This window comes from Schistocerca nitens, chromosome 10 (genome assembly GCF_023898315.1).
Source record: "Schistocerca nitens isolate TAMUIC-IGC-003100 chromosome 10, iqSchNite1.1, whole genome shotgun sequence".
Taxonomy (NCBI): Eukaryota; Metazoa; Arthropoda; class Insecta; order Orthoptera; family Acrididae; genus Schistocerca; species Schistocerca nitens.
Genome location: NC_064623.1, coordinates 90,649,490 through 90,662,772, shown reverse-complemented (window position 1 = coordinate 90,662,772; position 13,283 = coordinate 90,649,490). Strand labels below are relative to the sequence as shown.

General features: G+C 41.0%; 1 protein-coding gene across 4 annotated transcripts in view; it reads right to left on the bottom strand.

The window, feature by feature from the left end:
- The window catches only part of LOC126210653 (zinc finger protein 501-like), a 401,685-nt gene that overhangs the window by 333,654 nt on the left and 54,748 nt on the right, over window positions 1-13,283 (bottom strand). For all 4 annotated transcript variants that reach the window (XM_049939982.1, XM_049939983.1, XM_049939985.1 and 1 more), the window contains exon 4: window positions 2,670-2,738. In XM_049939982.1, coding sequence (XP_049795939.1) covers window positions 2,670-2,738 — 69 coding nt within the window. The remainder of the gene's footprint in view (window positions 1-2,669; window positions 2,739-13,283) is intronic.

Sequence of the window (13,283 nt, the reverse complement as noted above, 5' to 3'; positions counted from 1 at the left end):
AACCAGCAGAACATTTGACACACGGTACAAAGAACCTATCTGAGCATGGAAATATGGGACAGGACATTCAACTTTTGAAGAACATTTAAGAGAAAATACCCTCAAACCTGGTACAAAAGTGAAAGAAATGAAAATAGTCAGAATAAATACTGAAGGACAGCTCCTAACCTTATGGGAAATTTATCACATACACAAAACAAAGGCTGAAAGGAATAAATGACCAAATGAACATGATTCACAATTCACTGTTTACACTGACTCATCATATAATAGACAATAATCCCAACAGATGATCACAAATTTCATTTCTCTCCCAAGAATATACATGTTTGTGAAAAAAATACAAACAATAAAGTGTACACATACACACACACACACACACACACAGAACTTACATTAGCACACATATGGTAATAATGATTTAGCTGCTGATATGTAAGTATTTTTCTGTTTCATTATAAAACACTCCTGTTGATAGCCTAGTCGCTGATGAACACTCGCCAACGAGGACAACATACTGGGTTCTATTATTTAAGAATTTTTGAGCCACTCACATATCTGTGAACTTATTCCATATGCTCGTAACTTTGTTAACAGCCCGCAAATGGGGCACCGTGTCAAATGCTTTCTGGAAATCGAAATATGAAATCTGCCTGTTGCCCTTCATCCATTGTTTGCAGTTTATCATGTGGGGGAAAGAGCAAGCTCAGTTTTGAAGAAGTGATGCTTTCTGAAACCATGCTGATATGTGGACATAAGCTTCTTAGTCTCAACAAAGTTTATTATATTGAACTGAGAATATGTTCAAGGATTCTGCAGAAAATCGAAATTAGGAATATTGGTCTGCAACTCTGTTGGTCCCTTACCCTTCTTATACAGGGTGGTCCATCTGAAGTTTTGGATGAGATTATCTCAAAAACTATACATCGGGTAAAAGTAGTGGGTAACACAAGTTTGTAAGCTCAGAGGGTGGCATCAAATGATACTACACGTGACCCCCAGCCCCCGCCCCCTTGCCTTGGGTGAGGTGGGAGGGGGGGGGTTACTTTTAAATCTTAAATGTAAACACCCATTTCTTACTGCAGATTAGGATTCTCCATAAAAAAGCAATCAAGTTTTGTCTGAAACATTTTTTTAAACTATTGACAGATGTCGCTGAAATCGAGAAAAAAGTAAAATTGAGGAAGAACTCTGATTTATTTACAATTATCTGAGAAAGATGCATCAAATCGATACAAAATGTGCACCAATTTTTTCATTATGCCAAATTAAGCTATTTTTGTACAAAATGTACTGTATCCTACTTTAAGCGTTACCCAGAAACAACGACGTGGTCGTAGTAGAATGATGTTCGCATGGTGTGCTTCATTAGTGAGTCCCCTTGCCTCTCACAATTTGGGGTGCTTAATTAATGAAATTAGCCACAAAGAAATTGTTTAAAATTATCCTTATTTGCTTCAATGCATATAGTAAATTGTCTGCGAAAGTTGTCCACAGTTTTGAGTAGCACATCCCGTGGTATAGCTGCACATGCTCTTTGAATATGTTGCTCCATATCATTATGGGTTGTGGACTGTCTTTCATAAACAATAATTTTTAAATAACCCCACAAGAAAAAATCAGAAGATGTTAGGTCTGGTGAACGTGGAGGCCACTGAATTGGTCCGCTGCATCCTATCCATCGACCAGGGTACCGTAAATTTAAAACATTCCGCACATTCCTTTTCCGAAATGAACTCAAGTGTCGTTGAAATTCAAACGCCCGCATTAAAGTAATATCATTCCATTTCACTGCTTTAATTTCAAAGTTCAGTTAAAGTATTCATAGCTGGCTACAATATTTAGATTACACAAGCACAAATTAAGAGTGCGAGTTTTGTTACCATATTTTAGCTTACCTGTGACTGCAGCTCAGCTTGGTACATACTAAATTTTACTATTGTTAATTGTTCAAAATCAATTTCATAGTGCTTCAGAATCAAAGTTCACTATTAATTTCAGTCACTAAATTAACTTTCAATTTTCCGGTTTTAATAATTATTTTGCTAAATTAAGTCAGTGTAGCGAAATTTATTACATCTGACAAAAATTCAATTTTCACACAACACGTGTCAACCTTCAGTTGCCACACTTTTAGTGCTAATTATATGTGCATTAACCTATCTTTTTCAGTTATTATAGTAGTTGTCCACAGGAGTGGCGACCGTAATTTTCCCCAAATCTCAAATATCTAATTAATGCCAGTTAATTATTAACGTAATGACCACACATTTACTTTCTTTATTAACTTTACCCTTTTTCAATTAATTTCCACCAATTTCATTTGCATTTTTCCTTTCATTTAGATGTAACCCTTCCTCCCTCTTTACCGATAGATTAACTTCGGTGACGATTGCTTTTTCCAAATTTCCATTAGGTACATGCGGTTTAATTTTTCACTGTCATTAAGGTCGATAAGTGAGGGGGAGGTTACAAGTTCAACAGAAGGAAGGTGGATTAAGGCTTAACATTTTTTCAACAACAGGATATTACGATGGAACACAGGACAAGGACAAGGAACGATATCAAATGCACCCTTTCAGAGAAAGTGCCTTGGTGTTCTCATGTTTTGCACAGTGCCTTGCAGAGCATATGTTTGGATGTGAAGACAGATGAATTTTAGTACTTACCGGAGGTTCTTGTTTAACAGATATGTACTCTATCTCTTGCTTAAGAAATGTGGGTGGTTCAGCCTCCACCTGAAACAAAGGAAATGAGTTAAGTACAGATGACATCCACATTACAAGAAGCACATATAAAAGCAGTCTACATAACACAAATGAATATATTGTGACAATTGAAAGTTTTTGCTACAGCAGAACTCAAATCCACATATCTCGAACTTTGTGATTGGGTGATTTTATTTTATTTATTTATTTACACGTCAAGTTCCGTAGGACCAAATTGAGGAGCAAATCTCCAAGGTCATGGAACGTGTCACTACATGAACATACAACATAAAAGTAATAACAGATAAAAATAAATGTTCATGAACCTGAAAAAAATCAGTCCATAAGTTTAAGTAAACGCTATCAGCAATACAATAAGAATCAGCTTAATTTTTCAAGGAACTCCTCGACAGTATAGAAGGAGTGACACATGAGGAAACTCTTCAGTTTCAATTTGAAAGCGCGTGGATTACTGCTAAGATTTTTGAATTCGAGTGGCAGTTTATTGAAAATGAATGCAGCAGTATACTGCACACCTTTTTGCACAAGAGTTAAGGAAGTCCGATCCAAATGGAGGTTTGATTTCTGCCGTGTATTAACCGAGTGAAAGCTGCTTATTCTTGGAAATAAACTAATATTGGTAACAAGAAACGACAATAAGGAATATACATATTGAGAGGCCAATGTCAAAATACCCAGACTTGTGAACAGAGATCGACAAGAGGTTCGTGAACTCACACCACTTATTGCCCAAACCGCCCATTTCTGAGCCTAAAATATTCTTCTAGAATGGGAATAGTTACCCCAAAACATAATACCATATGACATAAGTGAATGAAAATAAGCAAAGTAGACTTATTTACATGTTGAAGTATCACTCACTTTTGATACCATTCGAATAGTGAAAATGGCAGTATTAAGTCTTTGAACAAGATCCTGAACGTGGGCTTTCCACGACAGCTTACTATCTATCTGAACACCTAGAAATTTGAACTGTTCAGTTTCACTACTCATATGCCCATTCTGTGAGATAAAAACGTCAGGGTTTGTTGAATTGTGTGTTAGAAACTGTAAAAACTGAGTCTTACTGTGATTTAATGTTAGTTTATTTTCTACAAGCCATGAACTGAAATCATGTACTGCACTACTTGAAACCGAGTAAATGTTGCACACATCCTTTACTACCAAGCTAGTGTCATCAGCAAACAGAAATATTTTAGAGTTACCCATAAAACTAGAGGGCATATCATTTATATAAATAAAGAACAGGAGCGGCCCCAACACTGATCCCTGGGGCACCTCCCACTTGACAGTACCCCACTCAGATCCCACATCACAGCCGTTATCAACATTGTGAATAATGACCTTTTGCTGTCTGTTGCTAAAGTGAGAGGTAAACCAATTGTGAGCTACTCCCCTTATTCCGTAATGGTCCAACTTCTGGAGCAATATTGTGAGATCAACTCAGTCAAATGCCTTTGTTAAATCAAAAAATACGCCAAGCATTCGAAACGTTTTGTTTAGCCCATCCAGTACCTCACAGAGAAAAGAGAATATAGCATTTTCAGTTGTCAAACGACTTCTAAAGCCGAACTGTACATTTGATAGCAAATCGTGTGATATAAAATGATCAATTAACCTTACATACACAACCTTTTTGATAACTTTTGCAAACACTGATGGCATAGAAATAGGTCTAAAATTATCTACATCATCCCTTTCTCCCTTTTTATAAAGCGGATTTACTACTGAGTACTTTAATTGCTCAGGAAATTGACCATCCCTAAAGGAAAAATTACAAATATGGCTAAATACAGGGCTAACAAGTGCAGCACAGCACCATGACCTATTCTAATCTGCTGTGTTTTAATAACTTAATCAAAACAGCACATTTGCAGTCTGATGAAAAATAAGGGATGAATGTACAAAACTGCAGCTTACATACGACATGATCATAAAGTTTCCATCTGAGGGTTGTACAGTTCACAACTGGAATGCCACTTGGGCAAAATTGTCACGAGCACTGAGGCAATCATTGCACCGACACACCACGTGGAACATATCTGTTTGGTAAAACACCCTGTCTTGCTGCGTGAAGAAATCCATAACTGCCTGCTGCACACTGTCACCCGACAGGAATTGTCATCCTTTCGAGGTTTTCTTATGGATTTGAATACACAATTATTGCACAGGGAGAGATCAGGACTATAGGGTGGATTCCCAAGTGTCCCCCGCTCGAGTCGACGTAACCTCTGTGCATCTCGATCCTGTTTGCACACATTAGGTAACAACATCCCCACAGATCACTTTTTCGTATTTACCGCACATGTGTCAGAAAGATACGAATGCCACACTAACCACCTGCCTATACGTCAGTGGTTATATAACCACAATGAAGATGTGCAATGTCACATGTATACTGCAGCAACGCCTTCAAATAGACACGTTTTGACTGCCCCTTATATTTTATGAAATATGATTCTAAGTACTGCATGCATTAATATGTACTTTCCAAATAATACCTCCTAAGACTGTTGTAAAGCTGCTGGGCATAGCTGCCTGCTACACAGCTCAGTTTCTTCAGTGACTTGGGATTAGGTAGTCTTTACATTTATTAACCTTCAAACATCTGTTGTGCCCAAATGGACAGTTTTACAGATAAATGACCTTGTTGGGGAGCACAGCAGACAAATATCTGTATTTTACAATCATTTTTCCTCTGTTTTAACTAGTAGCATTGGGGCACCTCCACTGTTAGATCCATGGGTGCAGTTGATGACTCAGATTCGCTATGTCCACACATTTTAGAAGTTTTTGATTCAGTAGGTACATTTTCATGGATCCATAGCTATAAGTATGATACTCATAACACAGAATGTTACCCTGCAGGAAGAATCACTTACTGGCACTGAATTTTATTTATCTTTTACTCAGGGGCATGTACTAGACTTAGCACTGCTCACATTATACAACAACAGTTTAACGGATAGAATTAGCTGCAGAGTGAACTTGTTGCTAATAACAGGCAACTCTACCAAAAAGAGTCATTTGATAAAAACTGTAGCAACATCCAGTCACATCTCAAAAAATTCTCAATCTTGTACAAACCGAGAAAAGTTGTGCACTTCATGAAACAAAATAATACAGCAACCTTTTACTGCAGGTTTAATGAGTCACAGCTGAGATCAGATTTTGAGTCACCTGTTTCCTAAACTCTTTATATCCCTTGTTCTTCAATATTAACATTTTTATATATTGAAACAGCACACTTCGAGCTATATGGTTTAGAACATAAGTTGCTATTTCTGTTATAAAAGTAACTCCAAAGTTCCAGCCTCCATTATATCCGTGATGGCCTGAGTTCTGGTAGATGTTAAATGCTGACAACAATATAGGACCTAAAACCAATACATTCATTGCCTGTTTAATGCTTTGAGAAAGATACATTTCCAAAGCCCATTATTTCAATGTGCTTGTCAAATCATATTTAGAATACATTTTAAAAAGAACATTTGTTTCTCTTTTGAGGTAAACGTGATTTTATTTTGTTCAGCTTTCTGTATTTTATATTTTTCAACTGGTATACCTGTCAAGTTGTATTTTGGCACAAATAAAAATTACTGAGTAACACCTGGTTGGCTGGATCGAAAAGAAAGTACATTCAAAAATCACTATCTTGAACCCTAGTGATTATTATTACATTATTCGAAACTTTGGGACTTGGATCAGGTGTACATGTTGCTGATTGATGGTTGTCTGTTAAAGATCCCAAGAAACCTTCTTCTGCAAGGCACTTTCAGTTCCAGCCTTCAAAAAGGATATTAATTACAAAAAACTGAAATGTCGGAGCATTTTACTATTCAAGGGGAACAAAGTTATAACACTGATACAGGAACTGATAAAAGTATCTGCAATAATGGTAAATCCTAGGTAGGAGTAAAAGCAGCAGAGGTATGTAAAGGTGTTACGGTAAAACCAGAAAAAAAATCTCAGGTAACAGTTCTTTTACAGGACCACTATGGACCAGGTTGAATTGACATTAATTAATTAATTAATTTATTTATTTATTTACACATCAAGTACCATAGGACAAAATACAGGAGAAAATCTCCAAAGTCATGGAACATGTCATTACATGTAATTACAACATAAAAGTAATAACAGACAAAAATAAAATGTTTATGAGCCCAAAAAAAGTCAAACCATAAATAAATGCAATCAACAATAAAACAATAACCAGCTTAATTTTTCAAGGAACTCCTTGACAGAATAGAAGTGACCCATGAGGAAACTCTTCAGTTCTGATTTGAAAGTGCGTGGATTATTGCTAAGATTTTTGAATTCGAGCGGTAGCTTATTGAAAATGGATACAGCAGTATACTGCACACCTTTCTGCACAAGAGTTAAGGAAGTCCGATCCAAATGCAGGTTTGAGTTATGCCGGGTATTAACTGAGTGAAAGCTGCTTATTCTTGTGAATAAGCTAATATTGTTAACAACAAATGACAGTATGGAATACATATATTGAGAAACCCGATGTCAAAATATGTAGACTCGTGAACAAGGGTCGACAAGAGGTTCATGAACTTACACCACTTATTGCCCAAACCATCCGTATCTGAGCCAAAAATATCCTTTTAAATGGGAAGGGTTACACCAAAATATAATAACACACGACATAAGCGAATGAAGATAAGCAGAGTAGACTGTTGTGACTCACCGATCTTTCAAAGTGCTGTCGCGCAGTTACGCGTGTCCTCTACATGCGGCACTGTCTGCCAGCCATGCAGCAGCAGTGCCACCTAACTGGCCAGCCAGCCAGCGGCCGCTACACTTGGACTCAGTTATAATTTGACTGTTAAAGTGTACACACGTCTTACTCTGTTTACTTGATCTGGGACTTTCATGTATCGCGTATTCCTTGAAATATATTTGTTCAGCTTGAAGTTATTACAATTGGCGACGAGGTAGTGATTTTTCTTTTCCATCGTTGACCCACATGTTTCCATGGCTACTTTAGAGCAACTATTGAAAGGTCTCATAGAACAGCAAACGCTTCTGACAAATACGATTCGTGATTTCATCGTGGCATCAAATGCGGGGCGTCTCTCGTCGTCGTCTCTACCTACATTCCCTCCTCACGACAAGATGGCGGAAGACTGGTCTGATTACATCTTCGACAGCACTTCTTGGCATTTCGTGTCACGGACGAACAAACGTAAGTCTCTGTTCCTTTCATGGATTTCACCTCAAATGTATCGGTTGTTGTCACAATTGGCTCCTTTGAAAGATCCTGCATCTTTGTCCCTTGCTGAAATGTGCTCACTTCTGTCTGTCTATTTCCAAAAGCAAACGCATGTGATAGCCTCTCATGTTGCCTTTTATCATTGTCAAAAACAACCGAATCAATCCTATCGCGCTTGGGCTGCTGAACTTCACGGCCTCAGTAGAAAGTGTCAATTTTTTACTGAAGTTCACAAAGAATCCTACACCATTTTTATGGTACGGGATGCTATTATCCGATCGGCGCCGGACAAAGAAGTTAGGCAACGTGCCCTTGAGTTGGCAAATACGACTCTAGATGACGTCCTATCCATCGCTCAGTCTTTTGAAATTCCTTGCGCCGCTGGGGTGCAAATAGAGGCACGGGGCAGCGTCGGGGAAATACAACCTCTGTGCGATGTTGACGAAGTGTGTGGTGTGTCCCCACCGGCCGACGTGGCCGCAGTAGGCTCCCAAGTGCAGCCTCAGCCTAACCGTAAACAAACCTCTAAGAAACTGCAACAAAACCCACGGCAACTTTTTTCATGTCCGCTGTGTTTTACGAAATATTCACGAGAAAATTGTACACAACATGGGCCGTGTGTCACTAATGCAAAATAAAAAAGGGGTCGTGTCATCCGTTTGCAAATCCGACCACATATATGATGTTCATGAACATGACGCTGATTCTGATTCTGTGATGTCTGTCAACTGTACTTCTTCCCTTTCAGGGAAGTTGTTCCTCACTGTCCAAATCATTGGTCGGGATGTTTGCATGCAGGTGGATACTGGTTCTGCTGCCACTAACATTAATTCTCTGATGTATCTTCAGTTGGGTTCTCCAATCCTATCACCTGTCACTTGGCAATTATGGACTTAAAATAAACAGAAGATTTCTCTCTTGGGACAATTTGATGCTGAGGTATCTTACAAATCTGTCGTTCGCACTGTTCCCATATTTGTGGTCGACCATAGTAAGGTAGAGAACCTTTTTGGTTTCGATGCCTTTGGCGTTTTTGGGTTCTCCATAGATGACTCTGTCAATATCGTCTCTGATGCTCAATTGGATTCCTTGTCGATGACATTTTTGTCCCTTTTTTCCCCTGGGTTAGGCCATGCAATAGACTTTGAAGCTCATATCACACTCAAACCCACTGCTCGGCCTAGGTTTTTTTGGGCTCGGCCCATTCCTGTGGCCCTTCGTGATCAGGTCAAACGGGAGCTGGATCATCTCACTGCTTCAGGGGTCATACTTCCTGTCACTTCCAGTGAGTGGTCCTCTCCTGTTGTTGTCGTTGCTAAGCCAAATGGTGATATTCGTCTCTGTGGCAATTTCAAAGCCACTGTAAATGCTCAATGCCTTATCGACACTTACCCTATGCCTCGACCTGAAGAATTGTACACTAAACTTGCTGGAGGCCAGTATTTTTCTAAACTTGACCGGTCAGAAGCTTATCATCAACTTCCTCTCGATGCGCTTCCTGGCAGTTTCTGGTCCTTAACACGCCTTTCGGCCTCTATCAATACCAACGATTGCCATTCGGGGTTGCCAGCACCCCTGCTCTCTTTCAGCGATTCTTGGAACAATTATTGCTCACTGTCCCTGGGTGTATAAATTACCAGAGCGTCATTGTTGTCACTGGCTCCACCACTGATGAACATCTTCAAAATCTCCGCACACTTTTTCATGTCTTACAGACAACCGGTCTTAAGTATTATCTTCAGAAATCAAAATTTTTTCAGGCATCCATGACGTACTTGCGGTTTCAGCTCTCTCGGGATGGTATTCGTCCACTTCAGCAAACTGTCGCTGCGATCGATGCCCTTCCTCGCCCTACATCTGTTAAGGAACTGCAGGCCTTATTGAGGAAAATAGCATACTATCACAAGTTTTTACCATCTGCTGCTTCGGTGGCTCAGCTGTTGCATCGGCTGTTGCATAAGAACGTGCCTTTTCACTGGTCCACGTCATGCAATGCGGCTTTCCAGAAATTGAAGACTATGCTGAAACAAGCCCTGTGGCTGGCTACTTATCGACCTGGCCAACATCTTGTTCTTGCCATGGACGCATCTCAATACGGGGTCGATGCAGTCCTTGCACACCGTTTTTCTGACGGTTCTGAACAACCCATTGCTTATGCCTACAACATGCTCACAGACGCCCAACAAAAGTATTCTCAAATTGAAAATGAAGCTTTGGCCATTATTTATGCTCTTCATAAGTTTGGTGTTTTTCTCTATGGATCCAAATTCAATCTTGTTACGGCTCACAAGCCACTTGTTTCTTTGTTTCATCCATCAACGTCACTTCCCGACAAGGCTGCACACTGCCTCCAGCGTTGGGCTCTTTACTTGTCTCGTTCCAATTATGAGATTCATTTCCGGTCGACGGCTCAAAATGCGAATGCTAATGCACTGTCTCGCCTTCCCATGGATCCTGATCTGGCATTCGATAGGGACGAACTTTTGTGTTTCCACCTGGATGTTGCCGAGCAGCAGGTTGTGGACGGGTTCCCCATCACCGGAGACCGGCTGGCGGTTGCTACAGGTTCTGACCCTACCCTCTCGCGGGTTTTATGCTGTATTCAGAAGGGTTGGCCATATCGTCCGTCCGCTAAGACTTCTGATCCGTTGCAGAACTACCACGCTTTGCGTTACCGCCTCACGGCTAGGGATGGTGTTATCCACCTTTCCACCAACAATGCTTCGCCGCGTGTAGTGGTACCTGCGTCTTTGCATGCTTCACTCTTGCGCCTCCTTCAGCAAGGGCACTGGGGTGTCTCTCGCACAAAATCTCTGGCGCGCCGTCATGTGTACTGGCCCAGCATCGAATCTGAAATTGCACACATGGTCGCTGCCTGGAGCCCTTGTGCGTCACAGGCCGCCGCCCCGAAGTCATCTTTGTCACCGTGGCCTTCGCCTGAGAAGCCCTGGGAGTGTATTCATGCTGACTTTGCGGGACCTTTTTTAGGTACTTATTGGCTCTTCGTTATTGACGCCTACTCTAACTTTCCTTTCATTGTCCGTTGCATGTCGCCTACCACCGCGGCAACAAACAATGCTCTAGCTCGCATTTTCCCTTTGGAAGGCCTTCCCTCTACTCTTGTTACTGATAATGGTCCCCAATTTGTCTCTTCCGATTTTGTGGATTTTTGTGCCCATCACGGCATCATGCATGTCACGGCCCCTCCGTTCCATCCACAGTCAAACGGTGAGGCTGAATGACTGGTCCACACATTTAAGGCTCAGATGAGGAAACTCTTGACTTCTTCTGCTGCTGATGATGCGCTTCTCCAATTTCTGGCTTCTTACCGTTTCACCCCGATGGGGGACCACAGCCTGGCTGAGCTCTTACATGGCCGACAACCCCGCATGCTACTTCATCTTCTGCAACCTTCCACCTCACGGCCGCAGGTGCCTTCACTTGGCCGGTTCACCGCCGACGACCTTGTATGGGTATGGGGATATGGCAGGCGGCCAAAACGGAATCCTGGCCGCATCTTACGACGCCGTGGCCAACGCCTGTACGAAATCCAAATGGAAACGGGTGTTTCAGTACGTCGTTCGGACCAGATTTGGCCTCGTGTGCTGGCAACACCTGTACCGGATGCCGCTACACCACCTTCGGCTCTACCTGACGCTCGGGATACTGGAATCTCTCATTACTCATGACACAGTCCTCTCATCATCATATCGGTGCCAGCACAAGAACTGATGCCACCAGGAGACGTGCCCATGCAGGAGCCAGTTGATCATCGTTTGTCAGAGCCACTCTACTCGCCTCCTCCTCCTACAGACGCCAACACATCGCCCACGTCTCCTGTTATAACAACCAGACTTGCCGCAATGGGCAGATTGGTGCACAGGGCCCCAGCAGATTCGACGCCCACGTCTCCTGTCATCTCAACCCGTTATCATCGGGGGGACACTTCCGTCCGTACGGGAAGCCTCCTCCTCGAGACTTTAAGGCCAGTCAAACAACACCTATGGATGTTAGCAATCTACAGGCCACCTCCATCAAGACCTGAGCAAAAAATTCAAAGGGGAGAAAAGTGTTGTGACTCGCCGATCTTTCAAAGTGCCGCCATGCAGTTACGTGTGTCCTCTACATGCGGCACTGTCTGCCAGCCAAGCAGCAGCAGCGCCACCTAAGCGGCCAACCAGCCAGCGCCCACTAGATTTGGACTCAGTTATGATTTGACTGTTAAAGTGTACACTCATCTTACTCTGTTTACTTGATCTGTGACTTTCATGTATTGCGTATTCCTTGAAATATTTTTGTTCAACTTGAAGTTATTACATAGATTAATTTTCATGTTGAACGATCACTCACTTCAGATACCATTCGAATAGTAAAAATAGCACCATTAAGTCTTTGAACAATATCCTGAATGCGGGCTTTCTACGAGAGTTTACTATCTGAACACCTAGAAATTTGAACTGTCCAGTTTCACTAATCATATGCCCATTCTATGAAATTAAAATGTAGAGTTTTGTTGAATTGTGTGTTAGAAACTGCAAACACTGAGTCTTAATGTGATTTAGCATTTGATTTTTTACATGCCATGAACTTATGTCATGACCTGCACTATTTGAAACAGAGCCCATGTTGCACACATCATTTACTACCAAACTAGTGTCATTAGCAAACAGAAATAGTTTAGAGTTACTCATAATGCTTGAGGGCATATCATTTATATAAATCAGGAACAGGACTGGCCCCAACACTGATCCATGTGCCCCCCACCCCCCCACCCCTCTCCACCCCCCCCTAAATTGACTGCACACTCCGCTCAGACCCCACATCAGAGTTATTCTCAACATTGTGAATAATGACCCTTTGCTGTCTGTTGCTAAAGTAAGAGATGAACCAATTGTGAGCTACTCCCCGTATTCCGTATTGGTCCAACTCCTGGAGCAATATTTTGTGATCAACACAATTAAACACTTTAGTTAAATAAAAAAATATGCCTAGCATTTGAAACTTTTTGTTTGACCCTTCCAGTACCTCACAGAGGAAAGAGAATATAGCATTTTCAGTTGTTAAATGACTTCTAAAGTCGAACTGTACATTTGATAGCAAATTGTGTGATATAAAATGATCAATTAAGCTTACATGCACAGCCTTTTCAATAACTTTAGCAAACACTGATGACATAGAAATAGATCTAAAATTGTCTAAATTACCCTTTTCGCCCTTTTTATAAATCGGCTTTACTACTGAATATTTTAATCGTTCAGGAAGCTGACCATTCCTAAAGGAAAAATAACAAATATGGCTGAATACAGGGCTAACATGTACAGCACAGTACT